This window comes from Heterocephalus glaber, unplaced genomic scaffold (genome assembly GCF_053883595.1).
Source record: "Heterocephalus glaber isolate CG9 unplaced genomic scaffold, H.glaber_assembly_v1.0 deba00001452, whole genome shotgun sequence".
NCBI lineage: Eukaryota > Metazoa > Chordata > Mammalia > Rodentia > Bathyergidae > Heterocephalus > Heterocephalus glaber.
Genome location: NW_028258302.1, coordinates 16,771,862 through 16,799,105, shown reverse-complemented (window position 1 = coordinate 16,799,105; position 27,244 = coordinate 16,771,862). Strand labels below are relative to the sequence as shown.

At 40.7% G+C, this 27,244-nt stretch overlaps 1 protein-coding gene across 1 annotated transcript; it reads left to right on the top strand.

Moving 5' to 3' along the window:
• Positions 1–10,176: 10,176 nt before the first annotated feature.
• On the top strand, positions 10,177–26,506 carry Tmem50a (transmembrane protein 50A). Its single transcript, XM_004850606.4, has 7 exons — positions 10,177–10,323; positions 12,278–12,379; positions 14,813–14,925; positions 18,153–18,220; positions 18,790–18,882; positions 21,078–21,138; positions 26,170–26,506. The coding sequence occupies exons 2-7, from the start codon at positions 12,287–12,289 to the stop codon at positions 26,213–26,215; spliced, it is 474 nt and encodes a 157-aa protein (XP_004850663.1). The 5' UTR covers positions 10,177–10,323; positions 12,278–12,286; the 3' UTR covers positions 26,216–26,506.
• The last annotated feature ends 738 nt before the right edge of the window (positions 26,507–27,244 follow it).

The window sequence follows — 27,244 nt, the reverse complement described above, 5'->3', positions numbered from 1 at the left end:
GAATTTTTCTAGAGCCTCATTCATCTGTTTTGTTACTTCCTGTGCTATCAGTTCAGAATATCCAGATGTTTGGTTATTGGACTTTTCCACCTCATTTCCCCCGGGATTTACCCTTGGTGGGGTGGAAGTCTGAGTTTGTGCCTTGCTTAAATGTCTTCTCATTTTTGTTTTTGATACTGTTCTTGGTTGAACTCCTGGGTTGATACTTTGAAATTGTTTTTGTAAGTATCTTTGTTACTTGTAATTAGAACCCTTATGGAATGATTGCTTCTCACAGGTGTCTTCTAGATATAGCTTGTCTTTCAGTTTTGAGTCTCTAATGACTCTGAGGCTATCTCATTTTCATTATACCAAGAAGGATCACTGACTAGATCAATAACAACACCTTAGCCCAAGTGAAAACAGTCAGCAACACCACTGCATCAAGTACATCTTAGAAAGTGACATTTCGTGTTCGTTATTAATCTATCACCTTTAACTGTGTGAATTAAATCAAGATCTAGGACCAACCCAACATATGTTTATAGTGAATAAACTCTTCAATGTAAGAACTTTACCCTTCGGGATGGGGAGTTAGAAGGAGTTGGGGAGGGAGGGATAGATAGGTAGAAAGATAGGGGAAGGTTAGAGTGAGGCCAGAGGACACAGGCGAGAAGGAAAAAGAGAATAATAGAAAAATAAAGAACTCCAAATGAGGGCCAGAACAGGGACAAAAAGGGAGATGAACAATGTGGGACAGTAAGAGAGTGAGTGTAAGAGAGAGAGAAAGGAAAGAGAAAAGAAAGAATAAAAAACAAAAACAAATATTTGCAAAGAGTAGGGAAAAAAGAGTAGAGGAGAAAAAGAAAAGAAAACAAACAAGCCAATAATACCAATTTTGGAAATAAAAAATAAAAATGAAAATGAAGGGCCTCCTTCCTGGTATGTTTCTGCTGTCACAATAGACAACGTGGGTAACAGTGTGCAGATATAAGTCAATGAGTCTCAGCAAGCCAGTCGCTGACCCATGAGATTCAGGCAGATGTCTATCTGCAAGTGGCAAGTTGAGCTCCCTGTCCTCTTGTAGGATTGAACTCTGAAGGGTTGTACTGCAGATTCCACCTGTCCTTCCCCTAAAGATAGTCCCGGTTTCGATGGGAGGTGATGATCGCTCCAACCTACCCAGTACAGTGGTCTGGTGGTCCGGTGTCTTCTGTGTCTTTGTAGTGTGGAACCAGGTGGCAGTACAGCCAAGAGGCCGGGGGGGGGGGCGGGGGGGGCGTTCCAGTGGATTGCTGCTGGGGCGGGGGCTGGATTAACGTGTTCCCTGGCGGCTGGGGACCCTGCTATGGTATCCACAGAAGTGCCTGTCTGAAATGGGCTGATTTGGCGTGTTACCTGTGGCTGGGGACCCTGTTACGGCATCTGCACACACGCCTGTCTGAAACAGGCGGGATTAGTGTGTTCCCTATGGCTGGGGTGCTGTCACGGCATCCGCAGATGTGCCTGTCTGAAATGGGCTGGATCGGCATGTTCCCCGTGGCTGGGGTGCTGTTACAGCATCCGCAGACGTGCCCGTCTCAAACGGACTGTGTTGGCGTGTTCCCCACGGCTGGGGACGCTGCTACAGCATCCGCAGATGTGCCTGTCTGAAATGGGCTGGATCGGTGTGGTCCCTGTGGCTGGGCACCCTGTCACAGCACCCACAGACGTGCCTGCCTGAAACGGGCTGGATCGATGTGTTCCCCGCGGCTGCAGAGCCTGCTACAGCATCCGCAGACGTGCCTGTCTGAAACAGGCTGCATCAGCGCGTTCCCCGCTGCTGGGGACCCTCTCATATAGGCTTTAATGTTACTGTATAGTGTGACTAGGATCCTTTCTGTTGTTACATGTTAAAATTATTAATGTGTTTCAACAGTTGAACTGTACCTCACTGGGTTAGATCAATAACACCTGGTTTTTACTCTTTGTGTGAAAGGTGTTTTTCTTTTAACAGGTAAATTCAATGCTTTTACACTTATGAAACTGCAAAGTGGCCTTCTCTCTTCCACTGGTGTCAGTTTTTAAAATTGTACTTAGCTTTTTTCACTTTTTCCCATTTTATTTTTCCACCCTGAACAAGTATCTCTTTCTCTCTCCCATTATTCATTTAGAAGTTCTACAGTGCTACATCATGCCATTAAAGTTATCTTTTTTATCTCTACCAAACATAATAAAACCTGTTCCTCATCCCCTCCTGTTCCTACCTTTCTAAAATATTTTTACAATATATATTGTATTGAATGAGTACTATTAGATAGGGTAAAAAAAATTTAGTCATCCTTTACTCAACCAAAATTTATTTATTTATTTTTGGTACTGGGGATTGAACTCAGGACCTCATGCTTGCCAGGCAGGTGCTGTGTTGCTGAGCTACATCCCAGGCCCCAAAGTTAAATTTTAAAATATTGTAATGACAAGTAAAAAAATTTAACAAGTAAAGGAACATGAATACGAATGTTTTTTTCACCAACAATGATGCCTCAGAAACATCCAAAGATATCAAAGCAGTAGCCTGGAGTTTATCTGCAGTTCCTAATCCCATGCTCAACAGAGCTCTATAAAGAACTCAACCTGGAGCTGCTGATTGCAATAAAGACCCAGCACCACTGCAGGAGTTACCTCCAATGGTGGTGGAGTAAGCACACCTCTCTTAGACAGAAAGGATTAGAGGATCTTCCAACTGAGGGGCTTATCACAAGGGTGAGGGTGCAAAGAGGAAAAGAACCATATTACTTTCCAGAAAGGCTGTTACATAGATATATGAGAATACTCTCATGACCCCCAGATAGGACATTTCCCATTTTAGGTTATCTTACTTTCCTGTACCTCGTATTTTGGCACTTATCACAACTGTCATTAAGTCTTAGTTCATTTTGTAACATGTTTTTCCTGCCAAAATATAAGTTATGTAAGGTCAGAAACTCGTCCTTACTTTATCCCAGCATTCTGGACAGAGTATTGCATATAGCAGACACTCATCTGGTGTTTACTGATTGAAGAAATGAAACAGAATCTCAAATAGGTCTTGAGGGACAAGCATAGGGCAGAGAAGAGAATGTTTTAGCAAACAAATAGAAATACCCATTTTAGAATTTGGAGACAGAAAATAAAGAAAGGGTTATGGTGGGAGATTTTGTAAGGTAAATCTAGAGGTGTAGATTTGGAGAAGATTGTGGTTAGCCAGGAATGTGAACATCTGTTTATCAAGCCCACAGGGCCCTTGCCTTTTCAAAAATACTAAATCTACCTATCAAAAATTGACCAATACTCTGAGATAAAACACACTTTACCTAACTGGATGGGAGAAAACACTTGCAGGATCTGAGAGAAGAGGGGGAGGGAATAGAGGAGGAGATGCAAAAAGAATTAAGATGCATTATATATATGTATCAATTCCCCATGATGAGTGTAATCACTACGTAAACATGTACTAATACAAATAAAAATTTAAAAAGATTTGGGAGAAGAGTGATTAAAAGGCTTCAAACCTTAAACTGGGCATGGTGGTGCACATGTATAATTCCAGCACTTAGAAGGCTGACGCAGAAGGCTCTAAGTTCAAGGCTAGCCTAGGCTACATAGTGAGACCTTGTTTCAAAAAAGTAAAACGAAGTTTTTACCTTAACTATACCCAGCTTAAACACCTAACACAACTATACTACAAAATGGGTACTCTCATACTCCATAATCTACTATAAATATGATAAAATACTCCCCATAATACAGTCTGGTGGTTTTTAGTATATTCACAAGATTGTGCAACCATCACCACTAATTGCAGAACATTTTTATCAACCAAAAAGAAACTCCCAGCCCATGAGTAATCATACCTCATTCACCTCACCCTCAGGCCCTTGCAACCACTTATCTACTTTGTGTCTCTATGGATTTGCCTGTCCTGGACATTTCATATAAATGGAATCACATAATAGGTGGGTTTTTTGTGTCTGGCTTCTTTCACTTAGCCAGTGTTCAATCTTCATCTATGTTGCAGCATGTATGAGTACCTCGTTCCTTTGTATAGCAGAATAATCCATCATACAGATACATGTGTATACCATATTACAAATATTTCTGCTGTGAACACCCATACACAAGGGTTTTTGGGGTCTTTGTCTGCAGTAGTAGAGATTGAACCCTGGGCTGAGGATTTAGCTCAGTGGTTCTGCCGCCTGCCTTGCAAGTGCAAGGTCCCGAGTTCAATCCCTGGTACAAAAAAAAAAAGACTGAACCCAGAGTGTTTGTACTGAGCTACATCCTTGTCTCTTTTTATTTGAGACAGGGTCACCCTAAGTCATTAAGTTCCCCAGGCAGGGCTAAAACTCACAATTCTCCTCCTGGCTAACCATTTTAATTTAGTGCCTTTATTTCTCTTAAGGATGATGTTGCTGAACATGCAAATCAGTTTGTTTTTTCTGGTACTGGGGATCGAACTCAGGCCTTGTGCTTGGGAGGCAGGCCAGGTGCCACTGAGCTAAATACATGAAAATCAATTTTTAAAACTCTCCACTGAGGTTTTTTATTTTGTTTTGTTTCAGAGAGGGTGCTATGTAGTTCAGGCTGGCCTTGAACTCACAGCAATCCTCCTCCCAAGTGCTGGAATTCCAGGGCTGCACCACTACATCAGATTTAAATACAAAATCTTTCTGGTAGGGCCTCTGCCTTTTTAACAGGTTAAGAATGTTCATAGAGACTGTCTTGTCACAACGACAATCACATGCTTCATGGAATCTTAATTAGGACATACTGTTAGAGTCTTCAGATGTTTAAGCTTCCCTCTTGGAAGGCTAATCTGGTGCTTTGAAGAATTAACAGCTTTGGAAACCTGGCAGTGCTTGTGATTCAGACTTCTTTTGAGAACACTGTCACCACCCAATTGCAGGATGTACAGATTGTCAGTGTGTTGTGAAAATGCTCTTCTGAAAGCTGATAGTGCAGCACTGAGCATGGATTACAAATGCGCCCCAGGATTACATTTTTCTTTTCTATCGCTGTGTGTCACGCTTTGCCAAACAGGATGTGGAAAATGAATAAGCAGTTTTCTTATGCAATTCTTAATAGACAATTTGTCTCTATTGTGTAAGAAAAGCATAAAGACAGTTCCACTGATAACAATGTAGCTGCATATGTACAATTTGACTGAATTTATTTTTCCAGGACTTTTAAATTATCAGCACTACTTGAATGAAAGAGATCCAATACATAAATTTTAGAGAATTCTATAGATATTTTTCAATACATCACCTAAAACAAGGAATTTGAAGGCACCTCTCCAATACAGGGGAGGGATGTGAGTATATTCTTATTTTCCTTTACATTCTAAGGTGATACCCCTTAGAGTGATTGAAATCCTTAATTCCTGTGTTAGTCTGTGAGGGCTCCCGTAGCAACAACTCAGACTGAGTGGCTTCAATAACAGAAACGTATTTCCTTACAGTTCTGGAGACTGCAAAGTGTCAGCCAGCTTAGTGCCTGGTGAGGCCTCTCTTGTCTATGGTGGCTTTCTTCTAGCTGTTCTTTCATATAACCTTTCCTCTGTGCTTTCTTCCTCTTCTTATAAGGATATCAGTCCTGTTAGATTAGGACCCTACCTTTATGCCTCTTAAATTATTACTTCCTTGATGAGCTCTTTCCCAGTACAATCACATTCAGAGTTAGGGCTTCAAAATACAAATTTGGAGAGACACACTTCAGTCCCTAACAGTAATCATTAACAAAAAAGACACATAATTTGTGATTATTGTTCTTTTTTTTTTTTTTGGTACGGGGGATCGAACTTGGGATGTGATTATTGTTCCTATGTATAAACCTTCTCAGTGTTTCACTGCCTTTTATTCAGATTTACTATCATAAAGACTTCAAGAAAATATGAGTCCTTATTTCCCCCACTGCCAATTCCTTAACAATTAATGATGATACAACCTTTGAGCATTAAGGTATAATGTGGAAATTGTTTCAGATTCTGGGGATATACACATGAATGAACTGAAGCTCCTCTTAAATATTTATACCCTAAATAGAGTATTAGAAATTTTGAGGGCCGGAGATTTAGCTCAGTGGTTCCGGCGCCTACCCCGCAAATCCAAGGTCCCGAGTTTGATCCCCAGTACCAAAAAGAAAAAAAGAAAAAGAAATTCTGAAAACTACAACAAACACAAATAAGGGTTCAAAAATTCCAGATTGTAAACCATATTACATGTCTTTTTTAGAGGTGGTTGGATATAGAGTGTGTGATGCTGGGATTGATTCATGGTGCAATGCTAGATCAAGGGCACTAGGATTAAGGGTGTGAGTGATACCCATCCTACGTAGCCTGGATAAGATATAAGGGATAGAAAAAGCTGTGGTCATCCCTTGTTGCTTTGCTACCTTCTGCCCACCATGAACTATTTCTCCTCTGCATTGTCACCCTGCCTTGGAGCCAGCCAATTATGGACTGAAACCTCTGCAAACCGTAAGCTAAGTAAACCTTTTCTCCTTTAACTTTGGGTGTCAGGTATTTTGTCTCAGCAACAAGAAAAGTAACTAAGACACAGGGCATGGTGGCTTGGTACTGGGAAGCTAGGGTAAGAGGATCACAAGTTCAAGCCCAGCCTGGGCAATTTAGTGACTTAGCAATACCCTGTCTCAAAATGAAAAAGGCTTGGGAATATAGTTCAATGTGAAGGCCTTTATATTGAATATTTAACTTTTTTCTTTTTTGGTGGTACTGGGGATTGAATCCAGGGCCTTTATACTGAACTTCATTTCCAGCCCTTTTTAATTTTTATTTTGAGACAGTGCCTTGCTAAATTGTTTAGGTTGGGCTCAAAGTTGCTATCAGCCTCCCGGAGTGCTGGGACTACAGATATATTAACTTTTTATTTGATTTATTGTTTTTGTTTTTGAGACAGAGTCTGATATGTAGACTGGCCTTGGACTCCCCAGGCCCAGGCTGGCCTAGAACTCACAATTCTACCACAACCTCCAAGTGCTAGGATTGCAGGTGTGTGCCACCATTTCTAGCTTGTGTGTTAATTTTTAGCTCTGGATTCTTATGATGCACAGAGTAAAACATTAAACCATTTAGCAGGTGAGAACTTTTCATTTTCTTTGGTAAAAAGTTTATACACTGGAATTTGCTAAAATGTACATCTGTACTCTCTGAATGTACATCTGAATATGCACGTAGTGAGCAAAGTCTAGTTTGTATTTGGACAAGATAACAATCTTTTGTTTTATGCTTTCTGAGGTTTCATCAAAAAATCTTCATATAAATCAGAAGACAATTTGAAACTCCATTTTTCAAGTCAAAGCACTTAAGAGTTAAGAAGAACACTTTATTGCTGTGATTCAACACATCACTTGATATGCTGTAGAAAACAAGACTGTCGGTTAAGATCTGAGAGAATCAACTCTACAGTGTAAGGCACCAACACATCTGTTATCAAAATTTCTCTTATTCACCCACACAATATATTTTTTTCATTATCATGAGCCACCAGTCATGGACACCAATTCAGGATTCAGCAGAGGCAGACAACTGTCATATTTATTTACACTATGAACAGTATTGTCTTTAGTCTCTTTATTTGGACCACTATATGGTTTTATATTTTCCTCTTCTATACTCAGTGCTGGAAACCAGGACTTTTTTGTACCAAGGAGGGGTTTTCTGGACTATGGAGCTTTCTGGGATGCCCCAGAATAAAAAATAAAGTGCTTTACTCTTCCATTTTCATAGTTGAGAGGCTGTCTAGTATTTTCAGATCTGCTTTTTGACTAAAACAAATTATATTTAGCTAATCTTTCTTAGAAGTGTAGTCTGAGGTAAAGCAAATAAAAATGGCTAATCATATCTTTTTGGCAGTAGTCCTAAATGGTTTGTTTCTCTAGATATACCTGGAATACTTACCTCAAACTTTGCACCATTGCTTGGAATGGCCATTCCATGCCTTGTTTCTTTAGCTATAGGAACAGTTCTGAGACTAACAGACAAGTCAAGGTTGGTTGTTCCTAAAGCATTTGCTGCATTGTCTTTTGCTATTTCTAATAGCTTCACTGTATCTACAAAAAAGATAAGCACATTCATTAATTTTATAGCATATTCCCAAAGACTAAGAATGACAAATCAAGCATGTACTTTATTACAATAGCAATATAAAGATTCCCACTCATGTATATAAAATACTTGACAATCATGTTAAGGCCAGCAAAGGTTAAAAAAAAAAAAGGGTCAGAGGAGATACAAAGAGAAAAAGTTAATACCTTTCTCCAACAGTCATTAGCTTATTAGAAGTTTTAGTCAAGGCTTGATTTAATGCTGCTAAGAGATGGTAAACTAATGTTAGTCATCAGTAGACATTTAAAAAGTTTCACTAAGAACTGCCTAAGGACTGGGGATGTTGGTCAGTGGTAGAGCAATGCTTGCCTAGCATTCACAAGGTCCAAGCACCACATGCACAACAAAACAAACAAGAAAAATTGCCTGCTGGGACTAGGTGTATACCTTAATGCCTAGTGCCTGCTTAACATGTAGGGGGGCTCTGAATTCCATCCCCAGCATACAAAAAAGAAAAGAAAAGAAAAAACTGCCTAGATTCCTCTGCCCTTACACATTAAACAGTCACCATTAACCTTTAATCCTGAGGGGTAAGAATACTATTTAAAAATAGGCTTTGGAGCTGGGGATGTAGTTCAGTGGTAGAGGACCTGCCTGCCACACTTGAGATCCTGAGTTCAATCCTCAGCACCACAAAAAAATAAAGGCTAGGGATTGTATTATATGGTTTTTACCAACTAATCAGCTAGTGCCCCCCCACCCCAAAGATACATAGATTTCATGTATTGAAGGAAACAACATAACCACCCTAGCCAACTCATAGACTTGTCTGAATATACATGTAAGTAACACGATCATACCTGCCTCTCAACGACAAGTGACCCACCTTTTTCACTGAAGGGAATAGGAGTTCTGCTCCAGGACATCATCCCAAATCCCTCCACCTGCAGTGTTCTAGGCACATATATTACAGTGTCAAAGCTATAGTAGCATCTCCCTGGAGTGACCACGTAAGCTCCTTACCTTCTCCCAGAGAGGGACCTGCTCCGGGGTCCGTCTGGAAAAGGAGCCAGTTCATACGTCTCAGACAGCAGCAGGCGCCTCTCCATACCGGGGACGGGGTATCTCGAAGTGTTCTGCGAGTGAGATCCCGAGCAGCACCTGCACTTCCTCGGTGGTGCCTTCAAGCTGCGCCTTCTGAGCCGGCTCCGCCTCCTAGACACCAATTATTTAGAAACGCGGGACCAAAAAGATAGTTTCTGTAAAAAGGGCGTCGTGGCCAGTAGTCCCTCAAGGAGCTAAGACATCACTGCTGATCCTCTCGTTTCCAAAGGGTCACTTCCCGAAAACCCAGGATATCCTCTAAACAGTGGCCTCTTCAACTGGGCGATTTTCCCCGGGAGGGCATAATTTGACAAAACCTGGAAACATTTTTGGTTGTCAAAACTCGGGGAGCTGCTTTGTATCGAGTGGGTAGAAGACAGGTGCAGATAAACATCCTGCCCATATATAGGACAGCTCTCATAAACAGAACCAACCAGCCCCCAAAGTCAGTAGTGCAGAGCATGAGAAACCCCTCTCATACAACAGCGAAGAAAAGTCAAGGCCTGGAAGAAAGTCACCGCGCGGGTTCTGGGCCCCCTGTACCCTCACACAGAACCAGGAAGCCCCGGCTCCGGGCCTGAGCGACCCCTGTCTGGGAGGCGCAGCTGCAATGCTCCTAGAAAAAAGATTACTTAAAAACCCTGAATACGCGGTGCCGCGAGGCTGCACGCTCGGAGCCAATTTTTGCACCACGCAGGACCAGGCTCTACCTGCCACTCACAGCTGAGGATAGCTACGAGATCAAATCCAGCACTAGAAAACTCGCCACTTCACCCAAAACAGATTCTGAGAGCCGACGGACCTCTGTTTCGAGAGCTTAGGAAAAACCTACTCCTCTTATCTACCCTTACAAAGCGTGCGCACTAGCACTTCCCACCTCCAGAGTCTCAGGTGGGAAATAGCTACGCCCTCCAGGGCATGCGCAGACTCCTCCACGCAGTGGGCGTAGCTGGCCTCCGCCCCAACCCGTTTCTTTTCCCACGCCCCGCCCTCCGCCCAGTCTCCGCATGCGCAACTGGCCCAGGGGCGGAGCTGCTACATCCGGGGTCTGGCAGCTTGCGGTTGTTTTGTTTTCTAGGCTGAGTTCAGCGGCTAGTGAGGCGACCCCGCGCGGCGCAGCACCGGCTACCGGAGCTACTGCACCGTCAGGGCTGGACGTAAGTACTGGGTGAATAAGGGTGAGGGGGGGTGGCTGCAGGTTGAACCGGGCGCGGACCCCGGCTGATGCCTACTGGTCTTTGCCTCCACCCTGTGGGAAGCTGCGCCTCGCTGGACCATCCCGGCCACTTCCTGCTGTCTTGTGACCGGCGGCAGGCAGAGCGCGACCGCGGCCAGACCCATCAGGCTCGGGTGGGAGGGAGGGAGATCGGGAGGGGACTGCAGCCCTGCCTGGGACATTACAGTGTCCCTGAAAGTCATCTTGTCCCTCTGCTTTGGAGCTGGGCACAGACCCCAAGAGCGACTGTAACTGGCTGGTTCCGCCTCGAGAGAGGTGGCGGAACTAGAACTAGTTTCCAGATCTTCAAGTCCCCAGCCCACTCTCTGGACCTGCCATTCTCAGAGTCTGGAGGGCGGAGTTTGGGTTCAAGTGTGTCAGTAGACATGCAAAGAAAAATGGATTCAAGGTGAGGTCATTGTTGTAAACCGAAAATAAAAACATAATAGGTTGCTGTTCTTAGGGAAGAACGAAATGAGTGAATTTTCAGAATTGAACTCATCCCAAAGGCATATTAGCACTGGTTATAATCATAGCTTTTAATATTTAATTTTCGAAACGGAAGGTAAAAAATTGAAGTCGTTGCACTTTTAGGGTATTATGGTTCTGGATAGTCGTCGCTGCTGGCTACAAGAGTAGCTGTGGGAGTTTGGGTGTTTCTTGACTATTATTAGCAAGTTATACGTAATTCAGGTTTTTTTCATACTCTGAAATAGAGATAATATGGATGTGTCTCAGGCCAGATCTGCACAACGAGCTTGTAGGAGTGTTTTATGTAATTTGTTAAGACAATTTAGGCCAGTTATGGTAATTTAAGTAGCAATGAGTTATTTATTTATTTTTGGTCTACGCTTTTGCGGAGATAAAATAAAATGGATGTTTACATAGAAATGATACCAAAGACAGACTTGAAGAAGGAACAACTAACGAGGTGAAAGGAAATGATGTTGGTAGAGGTAAAACCTGCAATGCAGTGTTCTTAATCTGGATGGGAAAAAACACAGGTTCTGTGAAAAAAATACATAAGTTCCCAAGAAAAATATTTTTCATTTGTGCTTTAACTCAGCCCAAGTGTGTCACCTCCTGACTGTATTAGTGCTCCGAGACTATAATATGAAAATTAAATGATTATACTTGGTTATTTAAGGGATCACTTAATTTGGTAATGTATTTGGAAATTATAGGATCTGACAGTTTTCAGGAGGAGGTCAATCAATAGTTAAAAGTTTTTCAGTATTTGGATACCCACCTTTGTTCATATTACTTAAATATACCTTTATCCATACTGCTTAAATATACAAAACTATCTTTTAAATTAAAAAAAAACAAGCTAAAACAATGCCAGGCATGGTGCATGCCTATAATCCCAGCACTCAGGAGGCTGAGGCAGGAGAATGGATGTGAATTTGAGACCAGCCTGGGCTACATAGTGAGTTCAAGGCCAGCTTGAACTAAATAGTGAGACCCCGTCTCAAAAAAAAAGGCTAGGACAGGGGGCCGGGGATTTAGCTCAGTGGTTCTGTCGCCTGCCTCACAAGCACAAGGTCCCGAGTTTGATCCCTGGTACCAAAAAAAAAAAAAGTATATATATATACATATATACACATATATATGTATATATATGTATATATATATATAAAATTTTAAAAAGCTAGGAAAAACTCACACCTAGCTACATATCCAAATTTTGTTCTCCAAAATTATAATGTGACAACTCATCAAAAGCTAAATCAAATAGTCAAGAAGTATGTGGCTAAAATAAAGCATTTGTAACTTCTATTAAATTATTCCTGAACTGTTAACTGTTTTCCAGGGACATAAGTCAGGTGAGAAACAAGTAAATGAAAGTACTTCATTTAGGTATTTATTTTGTTTTGCTTTGTTTTGTTTTGAAGTGACTTAACATGTCTGGATTTCTGGAAGGTATGAGATGCTCAGAATGCATTGACTGGGGGGAAAAGCGCAATACTATTGCTTCTATCGCTGCTGGTGTCCTGGTAAGCTTTTGGGCCTTGATTGTTTTAGTGTATTTCTGTTACATGTTTTGAATTCTGGTGATGTTTTAAAATTGTACTTTTATTTTAATCTTTGACCACTGAGTTTAGTTTAATAAATGATGTTTTGTTTTATATATATATGCTAATAGTTTGACATTTGATTAGCAGATTGGGCTATTTTAACTGCATTGTAAAAATGACATAATAAAACATTGTATATTATATGTTTATTCATTGTATGGATTATGCTTTCTCTTAATAAATACAATAAGATACAAGGAAGTATCAGAGAAGCAATCAGGTGAAAACCAGTCAAGAGATTCGATTGTTTCTCCCTAACCCAGAGTTAACTTTCTTTTCAATCTCATAAGAAAAATAACAGGAAACTCATTAAAATTGTATATATATTTTTTGGGGGGGATGGGGGGAGACAGGATTTTTCTATGTAGTTCAGGCTGGCCTTGAACTCATGGTGATTCTCCTGCTTCAACCTCCCAAATGCTGAAATTACAGGTGTGCGCCCCACACCCAGGTCCAGAATAAAATTCTTATTTACCTTGCAGAGTCCTCAAGGGATCTGATATTTGTGTTTTATTGCTTTATATTGTTTTTCTTGTGGTTTTTGTTTCTGTTTTTTGTTTTTTGTTTTTTGGTACTGGTAATCGAACCCAGGACCTCGTGCTTGGGAGGCAGGCACAATGCCACTGAGCTAAATCCCTGGCCCTATTTTTGTTTTTTGTTTGTTTGTTTTACAGTACTGGAGATTGAACCTTTCCACTGAGCTATCCTTGCCCTTTTTTTATTTTTAATTTTGAGAGAATCTCACTGAGTTGCCTATGATCGTCTTGAACTTGTGATCCTCCTGCCTCAGCTTCCCAGTGCTGGGTTTACAAGCATGCAACAGCACAGCCAGCTTGACATTTGTCTCTTATGATCTTAGAGTGCCATATGCTCTAAAGAATAAATTAACTAACTAACTTGGTACTTTTGGTATCAAGAATTGAACCCAGGGGGGCTGGGGATTTAGCTCGGTGGTTCCAGTGCCTGCCTCACAAGCGCAAGGTCCTGAGTTGGATGTCCGGTACCAAAAAAAAAGCAGAAAAAAAAAGAATTGAACCCAGGGCCTCATACACACTGTACCACTCACCTTCATTCCCATCCCCGAAAAAGTAAATTTTAAGTAAACAAATTAATACAAATCTAAGTTTAAATATCTCTTCTTTGCCTTTTATTTTCTGTGAAAGTGATTATAGTTTTCCAAAGTAATAGCAACATTTAATGCCACTGTACAAATTCTGCTCTTATATTTTTTAAGACTGTAACTTTTTGCCTATGAAGAAAATATCTTGACTACATTGAACTGAGAGTAAAAAATAAAATGAGCCATTACTCATATAAGCCAGTTAAATGTCAGTAGTATATGGCCCTGTCTATAACCCAATGAAACTAATTTGATTAGCCTAAAATAGCTATTGTAAAATAATTGCCAGAAAATGGCAGTTTCCAGAGCTAACTTGGTCAGGGCTGGGAGTAGGATTGGGAAAGAGGGTTGCTCACCTTCTAAACTAACGTGTCAGATTTTGATAGTATCATTTCATTGTAAGTTTTTGCTCGGATGATAAATATTTGTGTGGTTTTGTTTTTTTCATTATAGATTCACTCTTGATAATCCAGAACCAAATTCAATTAAATAAATTACAATCTCGTGTTCAAATTGAATTTAAAATCACACCTAATGCAATCTAAAGACTACAGTGTGCCAGCTGTGGTGGCACATGCCTGTAATCATAGCACTGAGGATTGCCACAAGTTCAAGGCCAACCTGGACTACATACTTAGTTCTGAACTACATAGCGAGACCCTGTCTCAAAAATATAACAACCCCCCCCCCAAAAAACAAAAAGACTGCACTGTAATTCATCAAAAGTAAAAAGCAGAAATGTAGAGCTGTTATTTCACAACATCAAGAGAATTGTTCCGCTTTTTGGTACCAGGGATCGAATTTAGGACCTTGGGCTTTCAAGGCAGGAGGCGGAACCACTGAGCTAAATCTCTGGCCCCTGGCATTTTAATTTAAATACTTTTTCTTCATTTTTAGTAATGTCTTTCTAGAGGCTGCTACTATATCAGCAATAGGGTATTTCTTCTGTAGGTTGCAATTTGAGTCATCTTTTCCTGACTCCATATTTCTAGTTCACAAAATTAGATTGCAGAATTTATTATGGCAATATGAAATAAGAGTTGAAGTAGGCTTATGGTATCTAATATTTAATCAGCTTTTTAGGCATGTGTAAATTATATGCAATTGTGTTACATTTAAGGAAATTTTGACATTCATTAGAAGGAGAGTCTTAGACACCTTGCCTTTTTTTTCAGCTAATGAGACATGATATTGCTATAATTTCACATTGGTATTGCCTCTTTTTGTTTTAGTTTTTCACAGGCTGGTGGATTATTATAGATGCAGCTGTTAATTACCCCTCTATGGAAGAGTTCAACCACTCATACCATGCCTGTGGTGTTATAGCAACCATAGCCTTCCTAATGTAAGTGTCATTGTTACTGACACCATCTACACAGACGGTCACAAACTGACATTATTTTATCTATAGTTGCAAGATTTAAAATGTTTAAATGTTATCAAATTGGATATGATTTAAAAATTGAATAGTAGGGAAGAACGTACAGAAAAGTAACAGTCCTCTCCTGGTCTTCCTTTCGCCTCTCCTCTCCCACATCTGTCTCCAGTCCAGGAGATCTCCTCAATTTCATCTTCTAGCCTGTTGAATGTTTTCATTTCTAGCCTCATGTTTTAATTTCCAAGGGCAGGTTCTCGTTTCAAGTGTCATTATGTTTCCTTAATTATGAATGCTTCCTTTAGGGGCCTTTGTGGTATGTTCAACTAGGCCTTTCTTTGACGTGCTGCAAGCCTTTCTTCAGATACATGGTGACTCTTGGTTACCCATTATTATTTAGAAAAAAGTCAAAGAGAAGTTGAGTCAAAGCTGTGATCCTGGGTCAGAGCTTCTACATAGGATAAGTAGCAGGGAGTTAAAGAGGACTTTTCCTTGGCATCATTCTCACTAGTTGCTGCAATTCTTTCCAGATAGTTCTTTCAATTACTTAAGAGAAAACTCCTTTTTTCCCCTTGCTTAAAGGGGGCCAATAGTCACCCAGGGTGCTCTAGGCCATATGAGGTTACCAAGCTATAGCCAGGCCTGTTTTACAAATCAGGTGTCGGAACAGTCACGCCCATGCCACTACTTAGGCTCTGTGGCTGCTTACTTGTGATGGTTTGATGGAGACAGTGTGGCCCACAGATCTGAGATACTTATTGTCTGATCTTTAAGGAAAGTTTGCAGACTTCCAAGAGGTTGGAGAAATGAGGTGGGAATTCCTTCTTCCATCTCCGGACCTTGGGTTAATCCTTGTGTTCTCAGCTCCATTCCTCACTCCACACCCAGCACACCTTCATTCCTGTCTGTCATGTGTCCTGTCCCCACTTCTGTTAGAAGGATGCCTCCGTGCTGTGCTGTACCCCTCTCCATGCTGTATTATAAGTACAGGCCCCTTTTTGTTTGAAATTTCATCTGCTGAGGAAATCAACCTTTCTGATGTTATATTTTTTTCCTTTTATTCTCATTTTGAATGGGCTTTTTTTCTCTTTTTTTGCAGTACCAGGGACCAAACTCAGGACCTTGTTCTTGTGAGCCACGTGCGGCACCACTGAGCTAAATCCCCGGCCCTGAATGGGCTTTTGGGCAGGAGAGGAAGGGAAGTCATTTTTCTGACATTGTTAAACAGAACCTCTGAATAATTTATTTCCCTCTGTCATTTTCAAATTCAGTATCAATATATTCAGGAAGGTACTCATAGTGCACAAATCATATGTATGTGTGTATCTCAATCAATTCTTATTTATGTACACACCTATATAAATACTGCCCAGATCAAGATTTAAGACATTCCCATCACCACAAAGTGCTCTTTCTTGCTCCTTCTCAGTTAGTCCTCTCTGCCTGAACATAACGGCTATTAGTCAGCTTTCTGCAGATGTTTGACGGTAACATTTTGGAGTCATTTCTTCCAGGCTTTCACCAAACCAGGTCAAAAATTTTTACATTTTTAAACTTTGCTACACTTGTGAAATAAGTATGAACAAAATAGCTCAGTGGTTCTGCTGCCTGCCTCACAAGTGCAAGATCCCGAGTTTGAAAAAAAAAACAACTTATTTTTCTAAGCACGTGGCCTGTGACTGACTGGAGCAAACTCCGTGACAGAGTGCTCATTCCTGCTTGAAGTAGAGGTCTGACTTCAGAAGCCACCTGCTGGTAAAGGGCTATAGTCTTTTTCTTTGACGTTCAGATAGAAAGCAGGCATTTCTCATTCTTGCCATTTTGAGGCAATTTACTTTATTGAAATAATTACGCTGGTAGAATCTTTTTCAAAAGACGACACACACATTTCAGCATTGGTTCTGATTTAGAAGATTTACTTTTGTGGTATTATTTATTTGTCCTACTTTTGTTCTTAGTTTATTTTTTTGCTTTGTTTTAGTACTTAAAATTTTTAAATTAACATAATAATTGCACATATTTATGAGGTACATTGTCATCTTTCAGTACATATATACAATGACCACATTTGGGATATTCATCATTTGAAGCAGTTATCATTTCTTTGTGATCATTCAAATTTCTTTCTACTAGCCATTTTGAAATATGCAATTAGTTGTTGTCACTCATAATTACCCTGTTCTGTAGAACATCAGAAGTAATTCTTGCCAGGGATTTAGCTCAGTGGTACCGCCACCTGCCTTGCAAGCACAAGGACCCGAGTTCGATCCCTGGTACCAAAAAAAAAAAAGGAGAAGTAATTCTTCCTAGTTGCGAGGCTGAAGCAGGAGGATCACTGCAAGTGTGAGACCTGTATTCCCAGAACTCTGGGAGGCTGAGGCAAGAGAATCTCAAGTTCCAGCTCAGCCTGGATAACTTAATGACTTATTAAGACTTTGTCTCAAAGTTAATAAATAAAAAAGGCCTGAGGGTGCAGCTCAGTGTGAAGACCCTGGGTTCAATCCTTGTTACCACAATAAAAAAGAAAGCAAGGCCATTTAGAGTGATACTCTGTGAAAGTCTGTGAAATGTTTCCTATATTTAGAACATGTATCAAGGATTGAAAAAGCAAAATTTTACCACCTGAAACTCTTTGATCTTCCCTGGTTAAAAGTTACTGTTATTTTGGAATATGATTATTGTTTCAAACATTAGACATTAATACAAAGTTATTATAAAGAATCATTGCATAGCCATGTTAAGTAATTTTGGTTTGACTGAGGCCCATTGCCTCTCTGCCATTGCCATCCATGGCTCTGACTTGAGAATGTCTAATGTGTGCAAATGGAAAACTTTAGCAAGATAAAGTTTTGAGAATTTCATGCTTAAATTTTAACAAGCAACGGAATCACCTGAAAGACTTTAGAATGTGGATTTCTGGCCTCCAAGACCAAATGTTCCACTTGGCTAGGTTTGGGGTGAGATCAGAGCATTTTCAAACAAATTGTCAAGTTACACTGAGGCTGCCAGGCCCACAGCCACAGCTTGAGAAAGTGCTAGTTGAAGGATTTCCTTAAGGTCATGTGAGCCCATTACCCAAGAGTCATGAGGCCTAGCCTTGGGTTTGGGAACTCTAGCTTGTTATATCTGATGCTCTGATGTCACAGATGATTTCTTCTTGGAGTTAGAGACCCTAATTCTTGATTTTATTCACACAGGATTAATGCAGTATCAAATGGACAAGTCCGGGGTGATAGTTACAGTGAAGGTTGTCTGGGTCAAACAGGTAAATAAATGCAAATAACATCTTACTCTCAGTGTTTTTGTCCTTAAAAGGAGAATTTCGTATGAAAAGGCACTTGTCTTAGCTTCTTCAGATCAGACATGGGATGGAGTGGTATCGAGCAGAGATTATAGGTTCCAAGGCAGAAAGTCAGAGTCATATATTGTCACCGGGCGTGGGGGCGCATGCCTGTAATCCTAGCACTTGGGTGGTTGAGGCAGGAGGATTGCCGAGTGAGTGTTGGAGGCCAGCCTGGGCTACATAGTAAGTTCAAGGCCAGCCTGAACTACATAGCAAGACCCTATCTCAACCCGCCCCCCACCCCCCCGCCGCCGTTAAAAGATCCTTAACACATTTTCTTCTACTGTTCTTATTTTATTTTTTTTGGTTTTTTTGGTACCAGGGATCGAACTTGGGTCCTTGCGCTTGCGCAGCAGGCGGCGAAACCACTGAGCTTAATCCCCAGCCCTACTCTTCTTATTTTAGACCTCAGTTTTTTCTGTTTGAAAAGTTAATTGAACTGAGTGCTGCCACATGAGAAGTAATTCTGGTACAATGTTATTTCTTTTAAGGTGCTCGCATTTGGCTGTTTATCGGTTTCATGCTGGCCTTTGGATCTCTGATCGCATCCATGTGGATTCTCTTTGGAGGTTATGTTGCTAAGGGTAAGAGAAAATAAACCAGTTATGGTTTATTGCCATGGAATACTTACATTTCGCATTAAAGTTGATTTTTTTTTTTCTGGTACCAGTAATCGAACTTGGGACCTTTTGCTTGCCAGGCAGGCACGACACCACTGAGCTACATCCCCGGCCCAAAGTTGGTTATTTTAGAATAAAGCTTTTCTCATATAGATGGGCCTACTACTACTAACAATACATTTGTCTATGGGGACTCCCTCCCCCTATCTGTGTTTGGTTTGGTTTTGTATGTTTTTAGGATTCCTTTCTTCTGTATTTTTTCTTTTAATCTAGAATATTGAAGGAATGGAACACAGCTCCAAACTTTCCTTCTCTTTGGCCTCTAAAAATCTTCAAAGCTTACCCTGCTTTAACTTTCAGAATAGTATCCATGGGACATTCTAACATCCTAGAATTGAAATACATTCAGTTGAGCCTCCTTGGCAATATGCTGTCATCACATTTTAGGTAGAAAAATACTTGCTCTTTATTCCCCCCTTTAATATTACAGTTACATTTAGTTAAATTATATCAGTAGTAGTGCACCTATGGCACGAGTGCCACAGCGGGCACACAGAGCCTTCTCTGTCAGCGTGGGAACCAAGTGTATGAGTTGTTTTTTCTAAACTAAAACCTCAGTATTCAGGTATAAGTGCAGTGTCAGCACTTTGTGATAAATAAGTGGGTTTTGGGTTGCAGTTTGGACACTCAGTCCCTAAAAGGTTCACCACCACTGGGTTATATTACCTGTAAATTTCACTTCAAGATAGTAAAGAGAGGAGTTACAATATTTGCCAAAAAGAGCACTGGATCACACAAAGAATAGACCATGTGAGAGCTGAACTCAGAAAGAAGCCTTGATCCAATCTTATATCAACCCAAACCAGAGAGCTGTGCACCTACCTATAAGAGCTCTGTGCCTTGGACTAGCGGTCACTGTGTTGGCTTCTGTAGCCCAGCCTACGGCATTGTGTGTCAGTGTCAGAATTGGGGTGAGATCATTTACATAGTTGCATTGATATAGTATTATGGCCATTCTAGTTGCAATGTTTATTTAATGTGGAATAGTAGTGGAGGCCTAGATAAACCAGCTGTTATGTTACTCGGATAAATTTATAACTATTTTAAGATGAGAAAAAGTTGACAGTCCATCTGTTATTGGGCCTTGGTTTGTCATCTCGTGAGTACTCACTAGAGTGAGTAGAAGCTGATGAGAATTTCATCTTCAGTCTTAGCCTTTCCCATCTGAGTCGAAGTCTGTGCTGTCCTTCCAGGTGTGTAGGCCACAAACCCCGGGCAGTTGAGGCCTGTCAAAGACAGTGACCCTCCTACTTCCACCCCATATCCAGTTCATTAGCAAACCCTGCTGACTCCACTGTACAAGGAATCCTAGCTCTAACCACTTTTTACCATCTCCATTGCTGCTACCTTGGTGGATTCTATCACAGTTGTTTACCTGATTTCCTGAGAGAACCTTGCAGTGGGTTTCCATCTTCCCCCTTAACCAACACTTTACTCTCAGCACCACAACTAGAGAGATCTGTTAAAATATGCCAGCTCAAGTCACTTTTCTGTTCAGAACTTTTCAGTGTCTTCTCATCTCACTAGAGTAAAGTCAGGGTCCTTGTTATACTTCTCTATTCCATCACCTCCTTTTCCTCCTTTCCTCCATGGGACCAGCCCTCTACTATATTCCCACAGTCCCACCTCAGAGCCTTTGCACCTGGTGTCCCGCTGCTTCTGCATGGTCCTTGTCCTCATGTCCTCTGTGCCCTACTCCAGGGTTGGCTTCTCATGAGGTCTTCTCGGCCCCCTGTGTCAAACATCATCATTTGCTACACATCCTATGCCATCCTGCTTTATTTTCTCTCCTTGTTGATTTTTCATATCGTCTAGCTCCATGAAAGCAAAACAGTTTGTTTTGTTTACCTCTGTATTCACAGCACATTACACAGCATTAGCACACAGTGTGCCTTTAACAAATACTTGCTCAGTGAGGAAAGGGACCTGGCACTAAACCAGTGCTGGATTCTGTAATACATAATTTCATTTAGTACTCACTCCAGCCATAGTTCCCAGAGACATCAGTTATGCTAAATAGGAAAAATGATATTTGCCAGTATGTATGAAATAAAATGTTTTGATATCATAAACATTAAATATTATCATTGTTTTTGTAGAAAAACTCATAGTATATCCTGGAATTGCTGTATTTTTCCAGAATGCCTTCATATTTTTTGGGTAAGTTTGTTTTGCATTCTTCATCTTATTTATTTTTAATAATAGTTTCTTTTATGTCATTTACTATATTTAGTTGCTTAATTTACCCCTCCCCCATGGCATTTTCATAGCATATGAAGACTAAGATTGAGTATATTTTTAATACATGGGCTAGTTTGTTGTCAACTTTGGGAACATACATTAATTTTTAAAATTGCCATTCCACCCTCTAATGAATAACTATGATGCATACAGATCTCATTTCATAACACTGACAATGTTCATTTTAAATGTATATCTCTAGCAGTTGCTTTTTTTTTTTGGTATCGGGCATCGAACTCAGGTCCTTGCACTTGCGAGGCAGGTGGCAGAACCACTGAGCTAAATGCCCGGCCCAGCAGTTGCTTTTAATGAAAAAAAAAAATCTTAAAATTGTTTTTCTTTAAATTTAATTCTTTTTTCCTTTGATGTCATTAAAATATATGAGAGTGATTTGAGTTGTGGAGGAAAGGCCCTATCAGATTTTATCCTTTTGATACAGTTGCAAATGAAAAGATTACTACAGCCCCTAAAAAGCCAAATACTTTTATCAATAATCTTGTTTGATGTTCATTCTTTCCGGAAATTGAGGGCCTGTCCTTTCCCCTATTCCTGCAACCCAGTCCCAGCCACTTCTCCTTGTCTTCAGCATCGGTTCTCATGGTGACACTGTAGGTGCTTCTGACAGTGAGAATCACCAGATGTTTCAAAGTACAAGGTGGTGTGCTTGTTTCTGAGAAGAGTCTCTGGCTAGTGTTAAAGAAGGCCCTGATCCAAAAACAACTAGGAAGTTGCTGTGTGTTATGGAAATTTTCCTTCCCTGTCTCTTCCTACCTCCAAAGAAAAAAGAAAAGCCCCAAATTTACTTGAACCACTCTTGAAAAACAAATAGTTGCTTATGGTAATAATAACAGTTAATACTCACTTAATTTAACTTCACCACCAGGCATTTTTACCATTTTATAAAATCAGTTTAGAAACAAGAAAAAAGTAAATTAAGAAGTGGCAAAATACACATCTCTGGATTATATCTTGTGTCCTGAAACTGGTGGAAAACCTGGAAAGCCATTCACTTTTATACATAAAATATTAGTAACCAGCCAGGCATGGTGGCACCAGCCTATAATCCCAGCACTCTGGGTGACAGGAGGATCTCAAATTCAAGCCCAACCTGAGGAGTTTAGCAATTTAGGAAGATGCTATCGCAAACCAAAGTTTATTGAGCAATTACTATGCACTAGGCACCATTCTTAGTGCTTTATTTACATGTACACTCTTAAGCCCCATAACCATGCTGAAGATAGTTCCGTTATTGCCCATTTTATGTGTGCAAGCAGGCCCAGAGAAGTTAGGTCAACTCCTTGAGACTATGAGGTTCACATTTAGATCCAGGTAGACTCCATAGTGCATGCTCTAGCTACTAGACTTGATCTCAGCCAAAAGGCCGAGAAGCAATGGGCTCTAGCTACTAGAATGTTGAAATTTGAGATTAATTCATTTGGCATTTTTCTCCATTCGTTGAGTCTTCAACCAGTTGCTTAGTGCTAGTCTTTTCCTCCCCATCCTTTTCCCTTAACTGTAACACGTAATTGAAAAACATAAAATCAATAAACCTCCCCCACTTTCCAAATTAAATTTGAGTAGAGTAATACGGCCTGGGTTATGAGAAGGTGCATGTTGATGTTTAGGGTTTTTCCTTTCAAGTTGCAATGCTGAGATTTGTGCTTTACAGAAGGACCAGTTTTCTTAGTTCAAATATCTCCACGGGGTCAGGGGTGTTCTGGGGGATTCACCACCCTCAGTGACAAACAGAGGAAGGTGATGTCACAGGTCAGAGAGAAGCTTCAGGATTCAAGAGGGGCAGGAACTTAACTGGGAGCTGGCCAGCAGGGGCAAACAGCTGCTTTCTATATCTTAATCCGTATCTACTCCAGCAAGGCTAAAGTAAATTCCACTTTAGGATGTTGCTTTTGGTAGAAAAGTTAATATGTCACCGCAGGAGAAGCAAAGGAATGAAAGACAAAATTTCAGTGGAGATTTACGTCTTCCAACAAGGGGAGAAACATGTAAGTTCATACATACATTAGTTATCACGTTTCAGAAAGCCTTGGAAACTGATCATTGACTTGTCATTGTCCCACAATAGTTAAAATAAATTGCTTTCATATGCAGCAAGTTTGGTTAACTTTTCATTTGTTATCATCATTCTACTTAAAAATAAATTAGATTAAATTCAGCAAATAGACACTGTTATCAGAACAGTTGTAGCAGATTGCCTAGCATTCTGACTTAGAACAGTACTTAGCAAAATTACAGATTATTTCAGAAATTGTTTCAGAAGAGGCAGATGTCAGTACTGAAGGTGACCAGGGGACAATGTAGGAGGGACTGGTTCTTGCCCCAAGAAACTGCAGGTTACAGTCCACATGTGGGTATTTTGAAGTTACCTGTGTCTTTTAAGCTTCCTGGAGAGTGTAGGTCCCTAATAACCAACTTCGGTTTCTCTCTTTATAGTACTAGGTCTGATACTAAGTAGAAGAGCAGAGATCAGATCCGCTTTTGGAGATTTATTACATTTCTTAAAGAAATTAATACACTTCAAAGAAAAAGGATAAATGGCTTTCTGATTCCATTTTTGCTTTCATTTGTAGAAAAACACTTGAGTGTTTACCTTGATAAAGGCCTTAGAAAACCTGGGCATGGTGGTGCATGTTTGTAATCCCAGCACTTTTTATAGGAAAATCACAAATTCAAAACCCAGCCTGGCCAGCTTAAGTAATACCCTGGCTCAAATTTTAAAATACAAAAAAAAAAAAAAAAAAGCCAGGACTGTAGCTCAGTGTGAAGGCTCTGGGTTCAATCCCCAGTACTAGGACAGGTGGGGTTGAAAGCCTTAGAAACTATTTTAAACCTGTCGTTATCACCATGGACTTGCCCTTGATTTTATGCTGGTAATTGGAAAACAGGTGAAAAGACAAAGTAAAAGCAGCATATACCATTGAAATGTCTGTCACGGTTTCTCACTCACACTTAGTCACGTCCAAGTTCTGTTGAATCTGCCTCTTAATTAATTGTCTTAGATCTGTCTCTTTTGTCCATTTCCATTGTTTGTTTGGTCATCATCCATCTGTTGCTTACCTACAGTAGTTCTCACCCCTCTTACCCTGTTTTATTCCTAAAACAAAGCTCTGATCCTATCATTTCCCATCTTCATTTTTCCAGAACTCCAAGCTGTCTGAAGAAGAGATTAAAACAAATGGGTGTCCAGCCAAATTCTCCCTATAGTTCTGTTTTTGTTTTTGGTTTTTTTCAGTACCAGGGATCAAACTCAGGACCTTGTGCTTTCGAGACAGGCACGGTGCCACTGAGCTAAATCCCTGGTCCACCTATAGTTCTGGTTTTTGTGTTTTGTTTTTTGTTTTGGTACCGGGGATCAAACTCAGGACCTTGCGCTTGTGAGGCGGGTGACAGAACCACTGAGCTAAATCACTGGCCCTATAGTTCTGTTTTATATAGACTAATTTTTTAAAAATTGAGCCAACACTTAAAAATCCTTAGAATTTTGGTTTTTCTTGAGAAACTAGATCTGCAACCATAGACCACAATGCTAGCAATCAACTAGAGTCATATAGTTGTTTCTTTTAAATAAGAGCTGTATCTCCACATAGCCCATTTCTTGCATTGCCTGGGATTAGCGACCAGTGGGGTGCTGAGAGAACCTGCAGGCTGGCCTCTGTACCCTTCACTGCCCTTATGCACCTGTGGGAATTGGCCTCCTTGGAGCCAGCTCTCGAAAGCCTGGCTACCTCAGTTCCCTGTCCTCCTTGTCACTTCAGCGCTGCTCCAGCCATGTGAGACTCTGCCCTGTTCTGCCACACCTCAGCTATCTTTTCTCTGCACACTACCGCCCTCCTCACTTCCTTAATTGAAAATTTGAGGACAGGTATACCACTCCCTCACCTAAACCCTAAATGTAAGCTGTGAGAGAGCATATTCCTGACTTACCAGTCAGCTGAGCTTTTCCTGGAGCCCTGAGGTGTTTTTTGTTTTTTGGGTTTTTTTCTTGTTTTGTTTTTTAAAGGAAGGGGGTGGATCTTGCTCTGGCCTCAAACTCCTAGGATCAAAGAATCCTACCTCAGTCTCTTGAGTAAGTAGTGGGAGCATAGGTCCCACAACCACAGCTAGCAAGACCCTTTTGGGGGGGCTGTACTGGGGACATGCTGGGCAGGTACTCTGTCACAGAGCTGCACCCCCAGCTCTGATCCTGTGGTTGTTTTATACCTCTTTGCCTTCTCAGATGTTGTTTCCTCTCCCTGAAACATTGTCTTTCATAAACCCACAAGCTCTTTTTCCTTCCAGTCTCCCAATCAGATTCCTGTTTATCCATCAAATCTCATCTCAGATATTACCCCCTCTGAAAATTCTTTTCTAACTTTTCAGACAGAACGAATTCTCTCTGCTCCCTTAGCATTTTGTATGTATGCCCCCCCCATGACACCATATTTTCCACATTGTGTTGTCAAATCTGAACAGCCTGAGGGCAAAGACTATGTGTCTTAGTTATCTTTATAGCCCTGACACCTGACATGAAAACAACTAGGGTTTGTGGATGGAGTTGGAGATGTGGGGGTGTACTTCAGTAATACAGCACTTACCTAGCAGCCATGTGACCGTGGGTTCTGTCCCCAGCACGTCCCCCAGAAAGGCTTGTTGAATGAATTTGACAAAGTCAGATGATTCATGGTCACACACTAAACATCGGTTAACTTGTCTAAAGTTGTGTGTCTCTTGTACTCAAGAGTTAAACTTTGGGGAAAATGGTGGTGAACAGCACAAGTGAAACCGTGGAAGAATGCACCTAGCTAGAATGGTCAGTTTCCATTTTGATACATTCCATATGTGTTGTATGCAGCTCATCAGTTACTCTTTGTTTCTTATTTCCTTCATCCTCAAAATCTCTTGTACTCTTCTCAAAGCCAGGCATTCATGTGATGTTTCTTGTTTTACCCACAGAGGACTGGTGTTTAAGTTTGGCCGCACTGAAGATTTGTGGCAATGAAAATAGACTTCGGCAGCCTGGCAGCCCTGCATGGGGCTTTTTACCGCTCACTCCCAGTCTTTTGTAATGCCATTTTCTAAACTTATTTCTGAGTGCAGTCTTAGCTTCAAGTTGTATAATGCTAAAATCATGAGAACTCCCTGTGTAAACAGCAACAAAATCTCTCGTGGTATGCACCTAATTAACTTATACACTGTTAAAGGAAACTTTCACATGAGTAACTTCTGTCAAGTTTTATCATGGTATAATTTGTAAAAATAAAAATAAATTACAGAAGAAATTATGAATTCATCAGTGTGTTTGGTCTGAGGTCCAAAACTGCAGTGAAAGTGATCTGAAGATTTAATGTGTTTATTTAAATGTGGCCTCTTCTTTGTCATATATTAAATGAAATTAAGTATTTTCTTGTTTTTATAAACTAGTCATTGGTCAGAATTGTTTCTCATTACATATTTATATTTGGTTTATATGTTTTTACCAAAAATTCTGTAAAAGTTTCAGCATATTAGCATGAGCATTTGAGGGTCTCCCAAAATGTGAGTGAACATGTCAGAAAAAAATCTGTGATTCAGCCACCAGGCTCCTGTGTCTCTTCTATGGGATATCTTCCATGTGCCACTGATTCAGGGGAGGGTGCTGTAACTCAGCCACCATACAGGTCCTGGTGGGACACTGCACTCAGATATGTTTGCCTGCACCTCGAAAACAAACCACAGGAGGCCATTTTTGGTGAAAAGGAGAAAGGATTTATCAAAACTACCTCTGAGGAGTTGGAGGGACCTCATGTTGCCACAAATCACCATCTCCCCATGTCCTGGTGTGCAAGGGGCTACTTTATAGTAAGAAAGGAAGGGGGAGGGAATACAGTGAGACAATGGGTAACTCAAGAATTGTGTAGTCCTTGGGCCAGGGATTTGGCTCAGTGGTTCCGCCACCTGCCTCACAAGTGCAAGGTCCCGAATTCGATCCCTGGTACCAAAAGAAAAAATTGCGTAGTCCTTCCTGGCCCTTTTCCTCTCTCTCCCATTC